This window comes from Squalius cephalus (genome assembly GCF_949319135.1).
Source record: "Squalius cephalus genome assembly, chromosome: 16".
Lineage (NCBI taxonomy): Eukaryota > Metazoa > Chordata > Actinopteri > Cypriniformes > Leuciscidae > Squalius > Squalius cephalus.
Window position 1 is genome coordinate 25,582,282 of NC_137137.1, and position 17,773 is coordinate 25,600,054.

Sequence of the window (17,773 nt, forward strand, 5' to 3'; positions counted from 1 at the left end):
CCAGGACTTTCTTATAAGTTTTGTGAGATCCACCCTCAAAGGTTTATTAAAACTTGTGCTGTAAATAATATATAGTAATATATAGTAAGCTAATTTTTAAAAGATCATCCCTGTGTAAGGATTTTTAATCATTCAATTCTTACTGTAAATGTAATACAGTAGTTGATGTGTATTAATTCTAGATATATTAGAACTGCACATTTTGCTGTAAGTATATACTTAAGTGTAATGTATACAATAAAACTGTAGGCTATATGAAATAGTAGTTTTTGACTTTACATTAAAAACATGAGCAGCTGAATAAATAAATAATATAAGATAATACTATATCATTACACTACTAAATGAGATCTTTACTGTTCAATTCATTAATTGCAGTTCACAATCCAAAGATGTACGGTTGCTTGTTTACATATTAAATTTTGGATGCATTTAAAGCAATGATACAATTAACACCAATATTATATTGACAGTGATAATGATGTTAACCCATTTTTTTCTTCTTTTTTTTTAACCCCCAAATTCTCCATCTCTCTACTTATCAATTTTTAAACCACCTTTCTTTTCTCTCTAAATCTTGTTCTTTCTCCTTTTTCAACCATTAACTAACCACTTCATACTTAATGTTCTTTTTTTATGTTGTCCGCTCTGCTGCTGCTGCTGTTGTTGTTATTATTAATAACGTGCATCATGCTAATGGCTGGTGCTTTTTGTTGTGTTTTCTTAAAACTCCAATCCACCATGTTTCTGATTATGCACGGAATCACTGTCATCCTCATGTTAACTACATCCCGCACTAACTCAATGGTTTTTTTTTTCTCTCCCTGTCTGTCTTTTCTTTCTATAATTTATCTCCTCATTCCCTCTCTTTACATATGGACTTCTCTTCCTTTCGCTTTGCTTTATTTTCCTCCATCCCTTCTTTACGCTCATTGACATCCATGATGGGCTCTTCTCTTTTCTGTTGACCCTGCCCCCCTCCCTTTCCACCTTTCCCTTCTCTCTGGGTTGGGTTGGACGTGTTGTGTGTTTGGCTGACAGGTTTCTATGGGCTGGAAGAGTCTGATCTAGATAAAGTATTCCGCTTGCCCACCACCACCTTTATTGGGGGCAATGAGAGCGCTCTGCCCCTCAGGGAGATCATCCGCCGCTTGGAGGTGAGTGAGGACCACAAGGAAGCTAAAACAGCTAAAAAGATAATTTCTTATTTTAATTCACCCCCTCAAAAACTTGTTTTTAACCTTTGAAGAACCACACTTTCTTGAAAAACAATTTCATTCATTTATTTTTTTATTTTTTTTAAATTCTATTCCAGTAAATCACAAACAACTAGAAAAGTCATGGGGCCTTTGAATGTTGTTTTTATTTTTTATTTTATGTGATGTCTATCCAAATCACAAGCTTTATATTAAATATTAAATAGTTTTTCTACACAAAAACGACACTCTTGTACAAGTTATGCTTACAAATATAATGACTGATTGATTGTTTAAATGTCAATGTAAAATATCAAACCATGTGTACTCAAATGCTACTTTTTAGTCAGTTTTAGTCAGTTCTCAAGTTCACACAGGAGTCCTACATGGGAAACCACAGGTGTAGTTCATCACATTAATTATGAACATGATCCACTAACATTTGACAACCTGGAAGTGTCACAGGGCATTATTATTTGAAGAGTTGTATAATTTGAAACATGACAAACTTCTTTTTGTGAAATGGTTGGGTGCTGTAGTACTGTGTAGTATTTTCTTACAGTTTGGAATAAAAAAACAATTACTTGTTGCTGAAATGTTGTTTTTCTCAGATGGCATATTGCCAACACATAGGGGTTGAGTTCATGTTCATCAATGACCTGGACCAGTGTCAGTGGATCAGACAGAAGTTTGAGAGGCCTGGGGTCATGCAGTTCAGCCTTGAGGAGAAGCGGACACTGTTGGCTCGCATGGTTCGCTCCACCAGGTACACACACACTCATATAGGCCAAATGTAAGGGTACACATTATAAGAATACATGCATTAAATGTTTGCTCAGAATGTTTGCATCAGTCTGAACAGACACAGACGTCATTATTAAATAAAATGGTTAACACACCGAATCTTCGCACCAAACGTTTGACTGGTGTGTCACGTGAACCACCGCAGTGTGCACACAGTCTGCTCCGGTTCAGAGACACAATAGCACAGAGAATATCATATGTGCGAGTCAGCACATACCAGAAAACGTATCGGAATCATTTGAATTCGACACAGAATGCTATTGTCACGAACTGCTCCGAGACACGAAGGTTGAGATCCAAATGCAGCTTTAATTAAGGGCAGGGCCTGAAGGTAACTTTTTTGACCACCAGCCACTGTGGCGGGTGGATTTAAAAATCCACCCGCCACAGTGACTTTTTACCAGCCAATTTTTTTTTTTTTGGCCTCATAAAAGGTGAAAAAAAAAAAAAAGGATTTGCACAAACATTTGTTCTTTAACTTGTAAGAATACACATTTAAGTGCTGTCAAGTTATTAACGAGATCCATACAAGTAATAATAATTCTTAGAATACAGATATAGACCTAGTGCAGCTCGTATGTAAACAAATCACACGCGGCTGTGTTGATGGCTGGGCAGCTGTTAGTTACAGCGTTCAGGAACCGTTAAGCAGAACTAAATTAATATTGTTATTACTGGTAAAGTTATCGGGTAGGCTACCGGACATTTGGACACAACATCTGTGCAACTGTCATTGTACTGTAGCCTATGTCAGCGTTGCATTATCTCATCTCATCTCATCTCATCTCACCAACAGTTCAAACAACTCACACATTCAAACGTAGTCAGAGAAGACGCATCTTTCTCTCCGATCACATACGTTCCGAAACACTCAAACTGCGCTGCTTTCACAGATGCTTTCTTTACTCCAGTAATGTGCCGCCACATTTTTAGCTAAAATCCAACGAAACATACAACTTCGTTTGAATGTCAAAGAACAGTTGCAAAAAAAAAAAAACCCACACACACAAAAAAAAAAAAAAAAAAAAAAAAAATCGCCCCTTTAGTTACTGTTGCTATGTCCGACAAGCTACACCGCGCGCGCTCACGCCAAACCATGATCTCACGCAATGAAAAACACATCGCGCAGCAGAGAGGACACTGACAACACGCTGACAGACAAGACAGTCCAGGTTACTTTTGATATTAAACAAAGTCTCAACGTTAAAAATTGGTCATTTTTAAAGAAATTTAGACAATACCGTTTTGTGGCTCTGTAATGTATCTTGACAGATCGCTGTGGTGCCTCAAGTTAAAGCTGCTCGTGAACCGATCATCTCTTCCTTCTAGTTAATTTATATCATCAAATAAACATGAATGAACATAAGAAGGAATGTAGTTTTAACTGCGGAAAGATGTCAGTAGGCTTACTCAGTACACTCCGTTTTTTCAAGTTCAAATCCTCCAACGTTGAACTCTCCTGACTGCTTTGTCGGACAAAAAAAAAGACGGATTAGGCGGATTATGATTGGCCAGATCGCCTGTCAATCAAACTCCCCGCGAAGGGTCGATTCTCATTGGCTGCCTGCCAATGTGGCAGGTAGATTGACAGTGTTACCCGCCAATTGAAGAATTCACCCGCATTTGGCGTGTGGTCGGGTGTTAATTTCAGGCCCTGATTAAGGGGCAGTCCAGACACGCAATCCAATATACAGACAATAGGTCAAAACACAGGTAGGCCGTCCATACAAAACTTCACAGTGAGTGAATGAGTGAACATGGAATAAATAGGCTGAAACTAACAAGGTAATGAGATACAGGTGAATGCAATCAGTGATGATGAGTCCGGGCAGTGAGTTCTGGGAAATGTAGTTTGTGAGAGTGACAATAGTCTGGTGTGGAGTGCCCTCTGGTGGCTCTCAAGGGCACTCCAGCTGGTGACCGTTACAGCTATGTTTTAACCCTCTGGGGTCTGAGCTGTTTTCTGGGCCCTGGAGGTGTTCTGACATGCTCTGACATTTGTGGTTATTTCTGTTACTTGTGACATTTTCATGGCTAAAGTCTAATTACACTGTATTCAGCACAAACTCTGCTACAATAATATATCAGCAGCATGTATGTAAAAGTTTGTAGTTTTGAGATAATGACATTTATGCGTGGTTTGTGAAAATACAAAAAAAAATTCTCACTGAAATAAGGCCATGAAACCCATACTGATTATTTCTTCACAAGACTTTTGAAAATTGTATGACGTAGCCTAGAATATTTGCTCTAAAACTATGTGAAAATCACCCTGACTGCTCATTCAGAGAAGACAATATATTGATTTAAAATTTTTACAACGTGTTTTGTGTGAGAAAGCTTTATGCGGAGGTCATTAATATGTAAGCTTTTCACACCTGAGAAAGACAAAGACCCTCCCCTAACGGCCCTATTAGGAGCTATCAGGCCCTGTCATTCTGAGCAACCTTTCACAAAGAATGAGGAGATTTAAAAAAGAATGGCTTTTAGATTGTTTGGATTTATTTACAACACAACATAATCCAAAGATACACAACAAATGACAAAAAAGCACTTATTAAAAAACAATGATCCAAAGACAGAGACCTTTCTGCCATTCCTAAAAACATTGTACATACCTTTCATTTCCAAGGTGTTTGATTTTCACTTTACCATGTTCATGTACAGAGACTCGTGTGAATGTTGAAGTCAGCAGGACTCAATGGCATCTGGGCCCTGAAAGAAAAAAAAAGTGAACATATTGATATCAAGAGAAAGGCCTGCACGATTTTTGGGAATAAATTTTAGATTTTTCTGGTTAAAATTGCTTTTTAAAATTCACAGAATACACACACACACACACACACACACACACAAATGTTTCCAACAATATATAATATAATGAACACCAGGTTTGTTGTGCCTTGTAGGCATAGGCTATGCGCAGTGCTGCATAAAATAATAACAATAACTTATAGCAGCCTATAAATCTTCCAAAAGATTTCAGTAACAACTAAGCTAGAGAAAAAATATATTGATTATCATGTTACTTCAAATGTTTCCATTCGTTATGATGATATGAAATTAGATAATAGTAAAAACATGAAGCCGTTTGGTGCGTTTTGCTTTTCAAACGCGATCGCGATCCAAAATATGATACATTCAAACGCGATCGCGCTCAAATATAAAACATTATGGTTACCATATAGCCTACATATCTACGTTTGAGCAGATATCCACAAACACAGTAACAGTAAACACGGGTCTAAATATTATAATATTCACCATATATCTAGCAACAGTTCAACTGCAATGTGAAGTTTATGCAACAATAACAAACTAATATGTAAGTCAAGTCATCTTCATTTATATAGCGCTTTTAACAACGTAGATTGTTTCAAAGCAGCTTCACAGAGATAAGCGTATAATTTAAGGTAACAGAGATTGTTTTGGCTTTATAGCAGAGTTAAGTTATTTTCCATCTAAAGTTAGTTTTGATTGATTTGCTTCCGTCGCAACGATCATTTGTTATTAAATTAGGGGCCGCTAAGACGACACCATTCCCTCTACACAGACTTTAAACGCGAACCTGTGAGAAACGCTGATGGCGTTCACATGCGCATTTAGAATGGGTTCTATAGTTATGTGCATTTGAAAATACGCAGGTTTGGAATTCCCTACAAGCCAAGCCTAAACAAAGTACTTGTCTTTCCTTATAAATTTTGATAAAGAATTTTATTTTATTTTGTTGCTTTGGGGTAGGAACGCGAAACGAATTTTCCCGACAACGGAGTGGTAAAGGGATCCTCCATAGGGAGAGACTAGTTGGCACTTCAGCACTGCGGTCATAAGAATTTCTTACCTTACATCTTTCTTGTCTTCAAATCGCGTTCTTCTTCTTTTGATGTAAATCCCCAACGTAAGCTCACGGCGCGTCTTTCAAACTCGACGAAAAGCAGAGACTTGTGAAGTGTTTTGGTGTTTTGTTTTTGAGGTAATGAGCACGTTCGCGTTCCATGTGGAAATTTGCATGTGAATCTCTTTTGCGCGAGTGGGCGTGGTCAAATTAAAAATAATTAGGAAGCGTTTGAGAAGCTGGACATCTTGTTGGTTTTATACAATTTACTTAAACAGAGAATATTTGTTTTCAGTTTGAATCCGATCATTTAAAAGTACACACTTAAATGTTTATAAAGGTATATGGCTCATAAATGTGTGACAAGTATTCACTGAGTTTTGTTTCAGTTTATAGACGTGCTCAAGAAAAAAAAGTTCACCGCGACGGAGAGGCAGAACGCACACCCTGTTTATTTTCTTTATTTTACAAAAGCACAATGTTTTGATTTGATTGTAAGTGGACACAGACAAAAGTAGAAATATCACAGATTCTTTTTTTATATTTCTTTTTTCTGTATGACCATAAATGACGGAGAAATTTAAGTTTATAGTGCTACAATGTGAAGAAAATCCAGCAAAACGCGCCGGCGCGTTTGCCGACCTCAGAGGGTTAATGCATTATGGAGAAGATAAGGAGGAGAAACAGTTAGAGATTAGGAGGAAACTTCGACTTTACCGAGCTCAACGGCTCTGGCCAAGCTGTGATATCAAACAGCTCCTCCCCTTTTTAAAAATAGCCAATAGCATTAAGTTTATATGTCCCGCTCTGTCTTCCTGTTTCAGTGCAAATTGTCAACACATTGAATAATGCTGCATGTTTCAAGGCACTTCAGTGGGCCTAAATCTTCAATGACAAAATATGACTGGGAAAATATTATTTTATTAGATTGAAAGTCAGAACAATGCAGGTGCATTTACTCATCATTTAACTAATCTAGGGCTGTCACTATCAATTATTTTGGTAGAGTAATTGGTCAATTCTTTTGACAATTAATTGAGTAATCTGATCATATTTTTGGCGGTAATAAAAATAGAATAGAATAGAGTGAATACCCTTAAAATGACTTCATACATATGTAATAACAACGAGGCAATAATTAGTTTACGCAAAGTATTTAAAGAAATTAATTTTATGGTTTTATTGAACAACACTGTTTATAATATTATGTACAGACCCTTTCCAAAAAATTAGAATATCATGGAAAAGTTTATTTATTTCCATAATTCCATTCAAAACGTTAAACTTCCATAGATTATAGATTCAGGGCCCACAACTTAAATGATTTCAAGTATTTAGTTGTTTATTTGTACATAATTTGGGCTTCCAGCTCATAAAACCCACGAAAACAGGATTTTAAAAAATTAGAATATGACATGAAATCACACAGTAATTACACAGTGATACCATGGTCATTGAACCAGGTTTTGGTTCTTTTGGCAGTGTGGGCTGGTGCAAATCCTGCTGGAAAATGAAGTCAGCATCTCCATAAAGCTTGTCTGCTGAAGGAAGCATGAAGTGCTCTGAAAATATCCTGGTAGACGGCTGCGTTGAGTGGACGGCACAGTGGACCAACACCAGCCGATGACATGGCTCCCCAAACCAACACAGACTGTGGAAACTTCACACTGGACTTCAAGCATCTTGGATTGTGTGCCTCTCCATTCTTCCTCCAGACTCTGGGACCTTGGTTTCCAAATGAGATGCAAAATTTGCTCTCATCAGAAAAGAGGACTTTGGTCCACTGTGCTTTTGTTAAATCCAGAGTCATCTACCAGGACATTTTCAGAGCACTTCATGCTTCCTTCATTTTCCAGCAGGATTTTCACCTGCCCACACTGCCAAAATAACCAAAACCTGGTTCAACGACCATGGTATCACTGTGTAATTACTGTGTGATTTCATGTAATATTCTAATTTTTTGAAATCCTGTTTTCGTGGGTTTTATGAGCTGGAAGCCCAAATTATGTACAAATAAACAACTAAATACTTGAAATCGTTTAAGTTGTGGGCCCTGAATCTATAATCTATGGAAGTTTAACGTTTTGAATGGAATTATGGAAATAAATAAACTTTTCCATGATATTCTAATTTTTTGGAAAGGGTCTATATATTATATTATATTATATTATGTATTTTAACAATCAACTTATGTACATTATGTATTATAACAAATGCCTGCAGAGGGCACGAATCAGGGTGATTGTTGCTGTTTCACTTTACAGCATGATCAAATCCTTGTTTAATATTGGCCAAACATTTAAGTAAAATGCCCACTTAATCTTTAATTTTTGGCCACTTCTTTTCAAAAGAAATGCTACAGCTGCTGTAATTTCTTCAACAAGAACATGTGAACATCAAAGCATGCAAACCCAGAGTGAGGGTTTAAACTTTTATTTTGAAATCTTGATGAATACTGATGTATTCTGTGTTATTGTAGGTTTATAAATGCTATATTATGATTTTCTATCTGCACAGAAAAAATCACCAGTGATCACCGCGAAATGTATGCCGATTAGTTATTTTTTTTAGTGTCAATAAAAAACGTATGAAAATACACTCAAACACATTCAAATAGTCATTTGTAATCATAACTTCAGTTAAATAATAATAATAATAATAAAGTGAATAAACTACTCTTCATCAACTTTTAACAGAAACCATGATCCAGCTCATAAAAACTTTGATAACCTTCAAAACTTTTTTTTTTATCAAAACTTTGATAAAATATAACCTGCATACATAATAGTCAATAGTAAAATTAATTTACATGTTTTGACTGAACAGTTGTTGCATGTTTTAATAAAAATGTTGTTTAATATAACTAGTTACTATGCATATTCCAGTACGTTTTAATTGTTCACCCATCCTCTATCAGCACAGCATCAGTTGTCCATTAGGTTCAGACAGTGCTGTCATAGTATTTGTACTGTTCACATGCTCAGTATCACCAGCTCATTGGTTCTTGGCCCATGATTTACTCACCCTGAAGCCATCCTAGGTGTATATGACATTCTTCTTTCAGACGAATACAATCCGTCTGAACTACTTCCGGCAGACGGCCATATGCATCGGTTTACGCCAAAAAAGTAACCCTTGAACTTGACGCACAACGTAAAGACTAACGCAGTTGCCCAACCCTGTTTGTTTGAACCTCGAGGGGCGTCAATTGCTGTCATTACGTTGTGCGTCAAGTTCAAGGGTTACTCTTTTGGCTTAAATCGATGCGTACGGCCGTCTGCCGGAAGCTAGTTATTTTAGTCGTTTATTAAGTTATTTCAAATATTTTAAATAAATATTCATATATTCATATTTTAAATATGGATATTTTTCTTACACAAACGCATCGCTTCACTTCAGAAGGCCTTTATTTTCTTTTTTCTTTTTTTTTTTAAGCGTCAAAGTGGTAGTTGTGTAGCTGCTAATGGACCAGTGGTTCTCAAGCCTCATGCGGCCCACCAAATGCCGACCACATTTAAAAAATACATTCTAGTTTTGCACAAAAAAAAAAATTATTATTGTAATTAAAATGGATTAAACAAATATAAGTTTGAACTGTTTTTTTTTTTTTGTCATATAAAATCATTTTGGTGATCATATATTATTTCAGACATTTCCAGACCTACTTTGTAGCTACTACTGCAATTATGATGCAAGAGGGAGGGGAAATTATATTGATTAAAGAATACAAGGGCACAATTTTGATTTCATGGTGCCTTTAAAAAGATGTTGTTGAAACCCATATTTGATGTTTATTGCAACTCTGTAATATATTACACTGTTTACACATGCTGATTTCTGCAGGTTTGAGGAGTTTCTGCAGAGGAAATGGTCATCTGAGAAGCGCTTTGGGCTGGAGGGCTGTGAGAGTCTGATCCCTGCGCTCAAAACCATCATTGATAAATCCAGCAAGAACGGAGTAGATGCTGTCATCATGGGAATGCCTCACAGGTAGAAGAAGAGATGCTAATTTATAGAGGGGGAAAATGGAAAACAACTGATATTACAGTGGCTACATGCTGTTCTGGTGATTTATGGAATTAATTACAAACTCTCTTTCTGTCTGTCACTGTAGAGGACGTCTGAATGTGCTTGCCAATGTAATCCGTAAGGAACTGGAGCAGATTTTCTGTCAGTTTGACTCTAAATTGGAAGCTGCTGATGAGGTCAGTGACATTTTTGTCTATATACACTCTGTTGGAATCTCATGAACTTATAGTATGTTTGTTCTGATGATTGTGTTGGTACCTGTAACAGGGTTCAGGAGATGTCAAGTACCACTTGGGCATGTACCACAGGAGGATAAATCGTGTGACTGACAGGAATATTACCTTGTCATTGGTGGCCAACCCTTCCCATCTAGAAGCGGTGAACCCGGTGGTGCAGGGCAAGACTAAGGCAGATCAGTTCTACTGTGGAGACACAGATGGCAATCGGGTGAGATGTAAACTGCATCAATCTAGTGCTGTGACAATGCGGTCATATACTTTACCATTCAAAAGTTTGGGGTATGTAAGATTATTCTCTTATGCACCCCAAAGCTGCATTTATTTAATTAAAAAATACAGTAAAACGGTAATATTGTAAAATATTATTACAAATTAAAATAACTTTTTAAAACGTTTTGTTTTTGAATTTTCAACATCCATTACTCAATCCTTAAGAAAACATTCTAATATGCTGATTTGATGTTCAACCGGCATGAGCGGGAGGAGTGGGGTGGCTAATATGACAATGTGTACAAAACAGTTATGAATTGTTCAAAAGTTGGAAAATTCCTGTTTATTTTTATGTTATCTCCCGTCAGACAGCCATGATGCGTTGCTCCGATCTAGCGTCTTGTTTCGGACTTTACGGACAGATAGTGATGCACCGATACCGTTTTTTCAGAAACGACCCAATACCATTGACCCAACGTCCTTGTGTAGAAATTTGTGTTCATACATATTTTTTACAGTTCAATTAATAAAGCAGGTTGTTTAGGAAGATACACAACCACTTCTGTGACGCCAAGGACCCAGATGCATGTGGCAAGGCACAGTAGCACATAACAATTGTGCACCGACACTTTATTGGCTTCTGCTCTGGTTACATTGCACTATTTACTGGCTGGCTATTGCACTTTTTTTTGCACTATTTTACTGTTTACTGTGTATTGTTTACTGTTGCTATGTATTGTATTGTATTGTATTGTGCGTATCATGTGAATGGTTGAGGGCTATGTTGCACTGTCTATTGTAAGGTGTTGTGATCTGTTGTTGTTTATTCTTGTATTGGTTATGCACCTCGGTCTGTACGAAACGAAATTTCTTTCAGCTGTATACATGTATACGGAAGAATGACAATAAAGCTTGACTTGACTTGATAATTTAATAACACTGTAAATTTAAGCAAACATTAATATCCATTGTTCATACTGTACGTTAATGCCCAAATTCTATCATCCTAATGTATGAAAATACACTCAAACACATGCAAATAAAGTCATTTGTAATCATAACTTCAGTTAAATAATAATAATAATAATAATAATAATAAAGTGAATAAACTACTCTTCGTCAACTTTTAACAGAAACCATGATCCAGCTCATAAAAACTTAATATGAGCTGGATCTTAAACGATTGATTTTAGTATTTTATTTTTAATTTATTTAAACAAAATAGTTTAGACAACTGTCCATTTATTGGTCATAACATAACCAATAAATTGGGCTAATTCTGTATCGATGAGAATTTTAATATCTGAACATCCTTAGTACTTTTAGGATGTATTGTAAATGGATCAGTTATGATGAGCTCAGATCGAACCATCTGCTGTGTTTTTGTTTTAGGTGATGTCCATTCACATCCATGGTGACGCTGCATTCGCAGGTCAGGGCATTGTCTATGAAACCTTCCATCTGAGCGATCTGCCCTCCTACACCACACATGGCACTGTGCATGTGGTTGTCAACAACCAGGTATTTGTGCACAAACAATTCCACGCGTGATGTAACATCCCCCACCAAATATCCTCTTAACACACCTCTGCTTCTCTTTCTCAGATTGGTTTCACCACAGATCCTCGAATGGCGCGTTCCTCACCATATCCCACTGATGTTGCCCGTGTGGTCAATGCCCCCATATTCCACGTCAACGCAGACGATCCTGAAGCTGTGATGTACGTGTGCAATGTGGCCGCAGAGTGGAGAGCCACCTTCCACAAAGATGTAGTGGTGGATCTGGTGAGAGAGCGTCTTTTATATACACTTTTATCATTTATTGTCATGTTTTGGGAGTTTGTGATGTCAGTAAGGTAAATGACTTCTTTCCATTAGGTATGTTATCGCCGTATGGGCCACAACGAGATGGATGAGCCGATGTTCACCCAGCCACTGATGTACAAACAGATCAAGAAGCAGAAAGGAGTTCTTCAGAAATATGCTGAGAAGCTCATCGCCGAAGGTGCCGTCTCACGACAAGAGTATGAGGTCAGTCAGTCCTACCCAGATCTAAGTAGCTGCCCAGTATCTTCAGCGGTCTATATGAAGTTTTTCTCATCTCTGTCCATAGGAAGAGATTGCCAAGTATGACAAAATTTGTGAGGAAGCTCATGCTCGCTCAAAGGATGAGAAGATCCTCCACATCAAGCACTGGCTGGACTCCCCCTGGCCAGGTGTGTATGAACATATATTTTTCTATTAAAAAGAATTTAAAAAGAATCTCATCCTTGAATTATAAAATCAAGGTAAAAAATATTTACGTAAATAAAACATACACAGATGATTCCTTCACAATAAGATTTATAACATGAATTTACAAAATAAGTTTGAATTTCCATTTTATCCCGACCTTAAGTGATGTATTAAACCTTAAAAAAAAAGGGAAATAATATCTTTACACATTTATCTTTGGTTGCATCTTCCTGTCACCATCTGGAAGTGGGTGGTTCAGAATGAGTTGCAATATGTTCTAGACTTTGTTGATAGTCAAAAAAAAAAATAAAAAAAGCCAGCATTTTGTTGCTGCTTCATGTGGATATAAGAGTATATTCATTGTGTTTGGTGTGCAGGTTTTTTTACTCTGGATGGCCAGCCCAAGAGTATGAGCTACCCGTCCACCGGTCTGCCAGAGGAGGATCTGACCAACATTGGACAAGTGGCATCATCAGTACCCGTAGAGGATTTTACAATTCATGGAGGTTAGATATACGGAAATATGATATATCTCAACAATGAACATGAGGTATTGTTATTGTGGGCACTTTAAAATACCATGAAGAATTATTCAGATTTTTAGAATGGATTTTAAGAATACTTTTCCATCAACCGGTTAAAATGTACAATACTGCTTGTATGCTGCGTCAAAAAATAGGCATGTGCACTGATGTAAACAAGCTCAACATGCATGAGCAGCATGGTGGAACAAGTGGAGGAGAGGCAAGGCAAGGCAAGGCACTCTCTGACAGCAGATGGAGCTTAAGGAACAGCAGAAATGCAGCCGTTACCTCTGTAACCCCGTAAACAAAGCAGTCCTGCTACTTTGGCCCTGACCCAAATGGCACACGTCATACACACTTTCGGTCTTGTGGACTTACTATAGCTGCCACGTGCGTGTGTCCGTTAAGTCCATGGGTGTCCCATTTTATCATTTTAGGTCTCAGAAGGGTGCTCGCTTTGTGGTTGATGTGCGCCCTTGATGTGCACTTTTGCCGAGCCTGCACTGATGCAAATTCCGCAGCAGACTTCTTCCTGACAGTCAAATTGGCGTTACGTCACGAAAGTGCGGACTCGTAGGAAGACTGCGAGAGCTTAGTGTGCCATTTGGGACAGAGCCTTTCTATTTCAGTCATTTAGATGTTTGTATTCTCAGTGGTGTCCATCACCATGCCAAAAACTTAAACACTTAAAGACTTAATAGGCCATTTATTTTCCAAATTAAAATTTTTACTTTTTAATCTGGACTACAACATGCCCTAGATATTGATTAAAAAATGTAACACTTTACATTAAGGCTCCATTAGTTAACATTAGTTAATGTATTAGTTAACATTAACTAACAATAAAATAAAAAGTTATAAGTTATTTAATTATGCCTCGCTCTCTCTTGTTTCATACAAAGCGCAGCTGCAGCCATTTTGTGACTATTGTTTTGTACACTGTTGAAATTATAAGATACAAACAGGTATGATTTTAAAACAGTTTAATCTGAAATCAATATCTCTTATCTCCATAATTATTTATGTGGCGAAATGCTGTGTAATAAGTGGTATACCGTATCTCATAAATGTCTGTCTAGTTTGAACTTGCCGCGCTAGCAACTGCTCTCTTCGTGGAAGCTTTGCGTTTAAAGACCTAATAAAATTATTTCAACTCACATCAATATTTCGTGTCTAATTATTTACTTATAAATAGTAGCCGTAGCCGTCAGTGATGCGCGGGTTGATCCGAAATGAGCGGGTGCCTGCGGTCATCCGCGGTTACCCGCGGTTACGAGTCATCCAAAAATATTTGTAATGATATTCGGGTCGCGGTCGGTCGGGTCGTTTGAAATAAAGATGCCAATTAAACCTTTGTAATTGATATAGTTCTAGACACAATTTTCTATGAATACGTTTTAAATTTAATTTACACTTTATTGGCTGAATAACTGGCGCGAAGATGACACACGAGCTCAGTCTGCAGGTAGAGATGGAGGCGGCAAGAGAAAAGGTGAAGACTGGGGAGTGGAAGCTCCGCAAATACACAAATAGAAAGAGCAAAGTGTGGGAGACATTTGCCGAAATAATGAAAGATGATGACCAAAGTGCTGGCTTTGTCATGTGTAGGCTACTTCTTGCGATGCTATTTACACATTTGATAACCACAAAACTGGCACGACCAACCAGGCACGGCGCCAGGATTCCAGTTTTGGATAAGCCAGACCAATTGTGGGTGAGCCTTAAATTAAAAACGTTAAATAAAAATAAAATAAAAAAACGTTATCCAATCACTGCTTAACCTAATAAAAAAATATTGACTAATATAGCCTACTGTTATATTATCTGTGCGTATACATAATATAGATTTTAATAGCTTGATGCTCTTTAAATATTGTGTTGCATTGTAAAAGTAAATCCGCGATCGCTCTCCATGGTTCTGACCAAAGAAGAGAGCTTTGGAATCTCCATTATGCATATACCTGGGCTGCATTTTCCGATAACATTGTCTCTTAGCGCGCTGCGATAACTTAACTAAAGGTATACTACCACTAAAGGTATATCATTGCTAGGCGTCTTCAGGGCTATCATCCACTCGTGAGGCAGAGGCGCTGAGAGGCAGAGGCGCTGGCGCCCTCCTAGCAACGGCGCTGTTTTTGGTAAAACATGATTTTGACGACTTCATTAAGTTTTGTTTTATAGAAAACTCTTTTTAAAAGATTTTCGTTTTGTATAAATTGTATCTTAATTTTGATCAATGTTTTATCAATCAATTGCCCGTATTTATTAAATAAGAAGCAAATATATAGCAAACAAAATAAGGCGCCGGTACGCGATCACTGCATGTGAACTGGAGGGCGCCGAAACTCAACTTGTGCCTCACAGATTTGATAAATATAGGCTATATATTACAGAAAGCTTGAAATGTCTACTTTTAAACGAAAATATTCAAACCAAAATAAATAGGCTACTCTCTGATTATGTAGGCTAATCCATATGAAATGTGCATTTCTCTCTGGCGTTCATGGCGAGTCCGCAATCTGTCAACTTCATCTTTGCAGCGACACAGAAAACACCAGTTTATTACTAAACAATTAAATGTCTCCTTGCTAATTTAGACACATTCATAATCATTACTTTAACCGGTTCTTTGTGGCAAGCTTTAAGCGTGCGGTCATTACGCTTATTCCTGTAGGCTAGCCTTTAAGTAATTAATTTAATATAAAGGGCGATTTGTCCACGAATGGCTTAAATGAACAACTAGTCAACAAGAAAAAAAAATAGTCGGAGGCAGCCCTTATTCCACATATTTTCGAACCAGCAGGCCATCTGGGTTGGGCGAGCGACCATGAGCGGAGCGGAATATTCAGAAATGCGCTCTCCGCTCACGAGCTCTGATCGGAACAAACTCGAACCTCACTGTCTGCTGAACTTGCGCAGAAACATCAAAATAGACATAGCCAGCTTTTTAAAATTGTTTTTAAAACTAAACATTTAGACTATTTTAGTACAAATTATGAGCTTATATTGACGATTTTTTATAATTCTTGACAAAATTAGAATATTAAGTTATATTAAGACGCTACGATGAGCATTATAGCTACTTTAAAAAAAATGCGGGTCAGGAAGCGGGTCGGGTACAATATTTTCTTTTTCGTTTTTTGCGGTCCGAGTTGCGGGCGGGTTAGTTGAAAACGTCGGTCGGGTGCGGTTTGTTTATACATTGACCCGCGCATCACTGGTAGCCGTGTAATAAGTTGGATAATGTACATCCAGCCGTTTGTTATCTCAGAATAAACCCCCTTCAGGCTGATGCAAGATCCCTCCGCTTCACATCGGGGTCCTCATCACCCTGTTGGGGGTTTATTCTGAGATAGCAGCCGGCTCGATGTACATTATCCCTTACATAAAATACTTCTAAAGCATTGGTTAATCTCAGTAAATGTTTAATAATGTGTTGAGCTAACAATGGTCAGTTGTATTTTTTTTTTTAACCAACGTTATCAAAGAATAATAGCTTATGCTCATTGTTAATGTTAATGCATTAACTTACGTTAACTGAGACCTTACTGTAAAGTGTTACCTATTCTTTATTATTCTTTTGCACTTTAATCAGTTTGAAACAGATGTTTACTCTGCATTTCTTGTGTATAGTTTTAGTGTAATTAAATGTTCAGTTATTTTTGTTATAAGAAAAAAGTTATTAGACCTGTTATAGTATGACAACTTATTTGATACCGTCACATGCCTAATGGAGGTACGCTAGACATACAAAATAGTACATAAATATGCACACATTTCATGTTCTGTTACAATAATGCTCGTCTTCCCTTTGTGTAAAGGTCTGAGTCGTATTCTAAAGGGCCGTGGAGAAATGATCAAGAACAGGATGGTGGACTGGGCTCTGGGAGAGTACATGGCCTTTGGCTCTCTGCTCAAAGAGGGTATCCATGTGCGTCTCAGTGGCCAAGATGTGGAGAGAGGAACCTTCAGGTATAAACAACATTCACAATCATTCAGTATTCAAAATCATTCAATTAAACATTTTTAGAATTACCATAATAATATAATTATTAAATATAATTAAACATTTTTAGAATTACCATAATAATATAATTATTAAATATAGTTGTGTAGTAACGGCACATTTTTCTGTTTGATAGACTTTTTTATTTTAGCCACTATTTCAAGTGTATGTATGTACATGTATTATTTGGGATTTCAGCTCAGTGTAAGAGGTTACTGACCTGTTGTTTGTTGCATTTGCAGTCACCGTCATCATGTTCTTCATGATCAAAATGTGGACAAGAGGACTTGCATCCCGATGAACCACTTGTCCCCTAACCAAGCCCCGTACACTGTCTGCAACAGCTCTCTGTCTGAGTATGGAGTTCTAGGTATTTAGACGCTCCGAGTGCATGTTAAATTATCTCTGCAGTTAATGGAAGGTTGAGGATGCTCTTAGAAACTTGTGTTTTCTTTCTTTCCTTTGTTCCTTAGGCTTTGAGTTGGGCTTTGCCATGGCCAGTCCCAATGCTCTGGTTCTGTGGGAGGCCCAATTTGGAGACTTCCATAACACAGCTCAGTGTATAATAGACCAGTTCATTTGCCCTGGCCAAGCTAAATGGGTCCGCCAGAATGGCATCGTCTTACTGCTGCCACATGGCATGGAGGGGATGGTATGGCTGCATTACCCACAATTCTTATCTCCATGCTCCATTT

At 37.5% G+C, this 17,773-nt stretch overlaps 1 protein-coding gene across 5 annotated transcripts in view; it reads left to right on the forward strand.

Annotated features, from left to right (window-relative positions):
• The window catches only part of ogdha (oxoglutarate dehydrogenase a), a 52,367-nt gene that overhangs the window by 25,905 nt on the left and 8,689 nt on the right, over positions 1 to 17,773 (forward strand). For all 5 annotated transcript variants that reach the window (XM_079896969.1, XM_079896971.1, XM_079896970.1 and 2 more), the window contains 13 exons: positions 1,042 to 1,157; positions 1,808 to 1,962; positions 9,679 to 9,825; positions 9,950 to 10,040; positions 10,132 to 10,311; positions 11,706 to 11,834; positions 11,919 to 12,098; positions 12,192 to 12,344; positions 12,427 to 12,529; positions 12,926 to 13,054; positions 16,894 to 17,044; positions 17,321 to 17,448; positions 17,552 to 17,730. In XM_079896969.1, the coding sequence (XP_079753095.1) occupies positions 1,042 to 1,157; positions 1,808 to 1,962; positions 9,679 to 9,825; positions 9,950 to 10,040; positions 10,132 to 10,311; positions 11,706 to 11,834; positions 11,919 to 12,098; positions 12,192 to 12,344; positions 12,427 to 12,529; positions 12,926 to 13,054; positions 16,894 to 17,044; positions 17,321 to 17,448; positions 17,552 to 17,730 (1,841 nt within the window). The remainder of the gene's footprint in view (positions 1 to 1,041; positions 1,158 to 1,807; positions 1,963 to 9,678; positions 9,826 to 9,949; positions 10,041 to 10,131; positions 10,312 to 11,705; positions 11,835 to 11,918; positions 12,099 to 12,191; positions 12,345 to 12,426; positions 12,530 to 12,925; positions 13,055 to 16,893; positions 17,045 to 17,320; positions 17,449 to 17,551; positions 17,731 to 17,773) is intronic.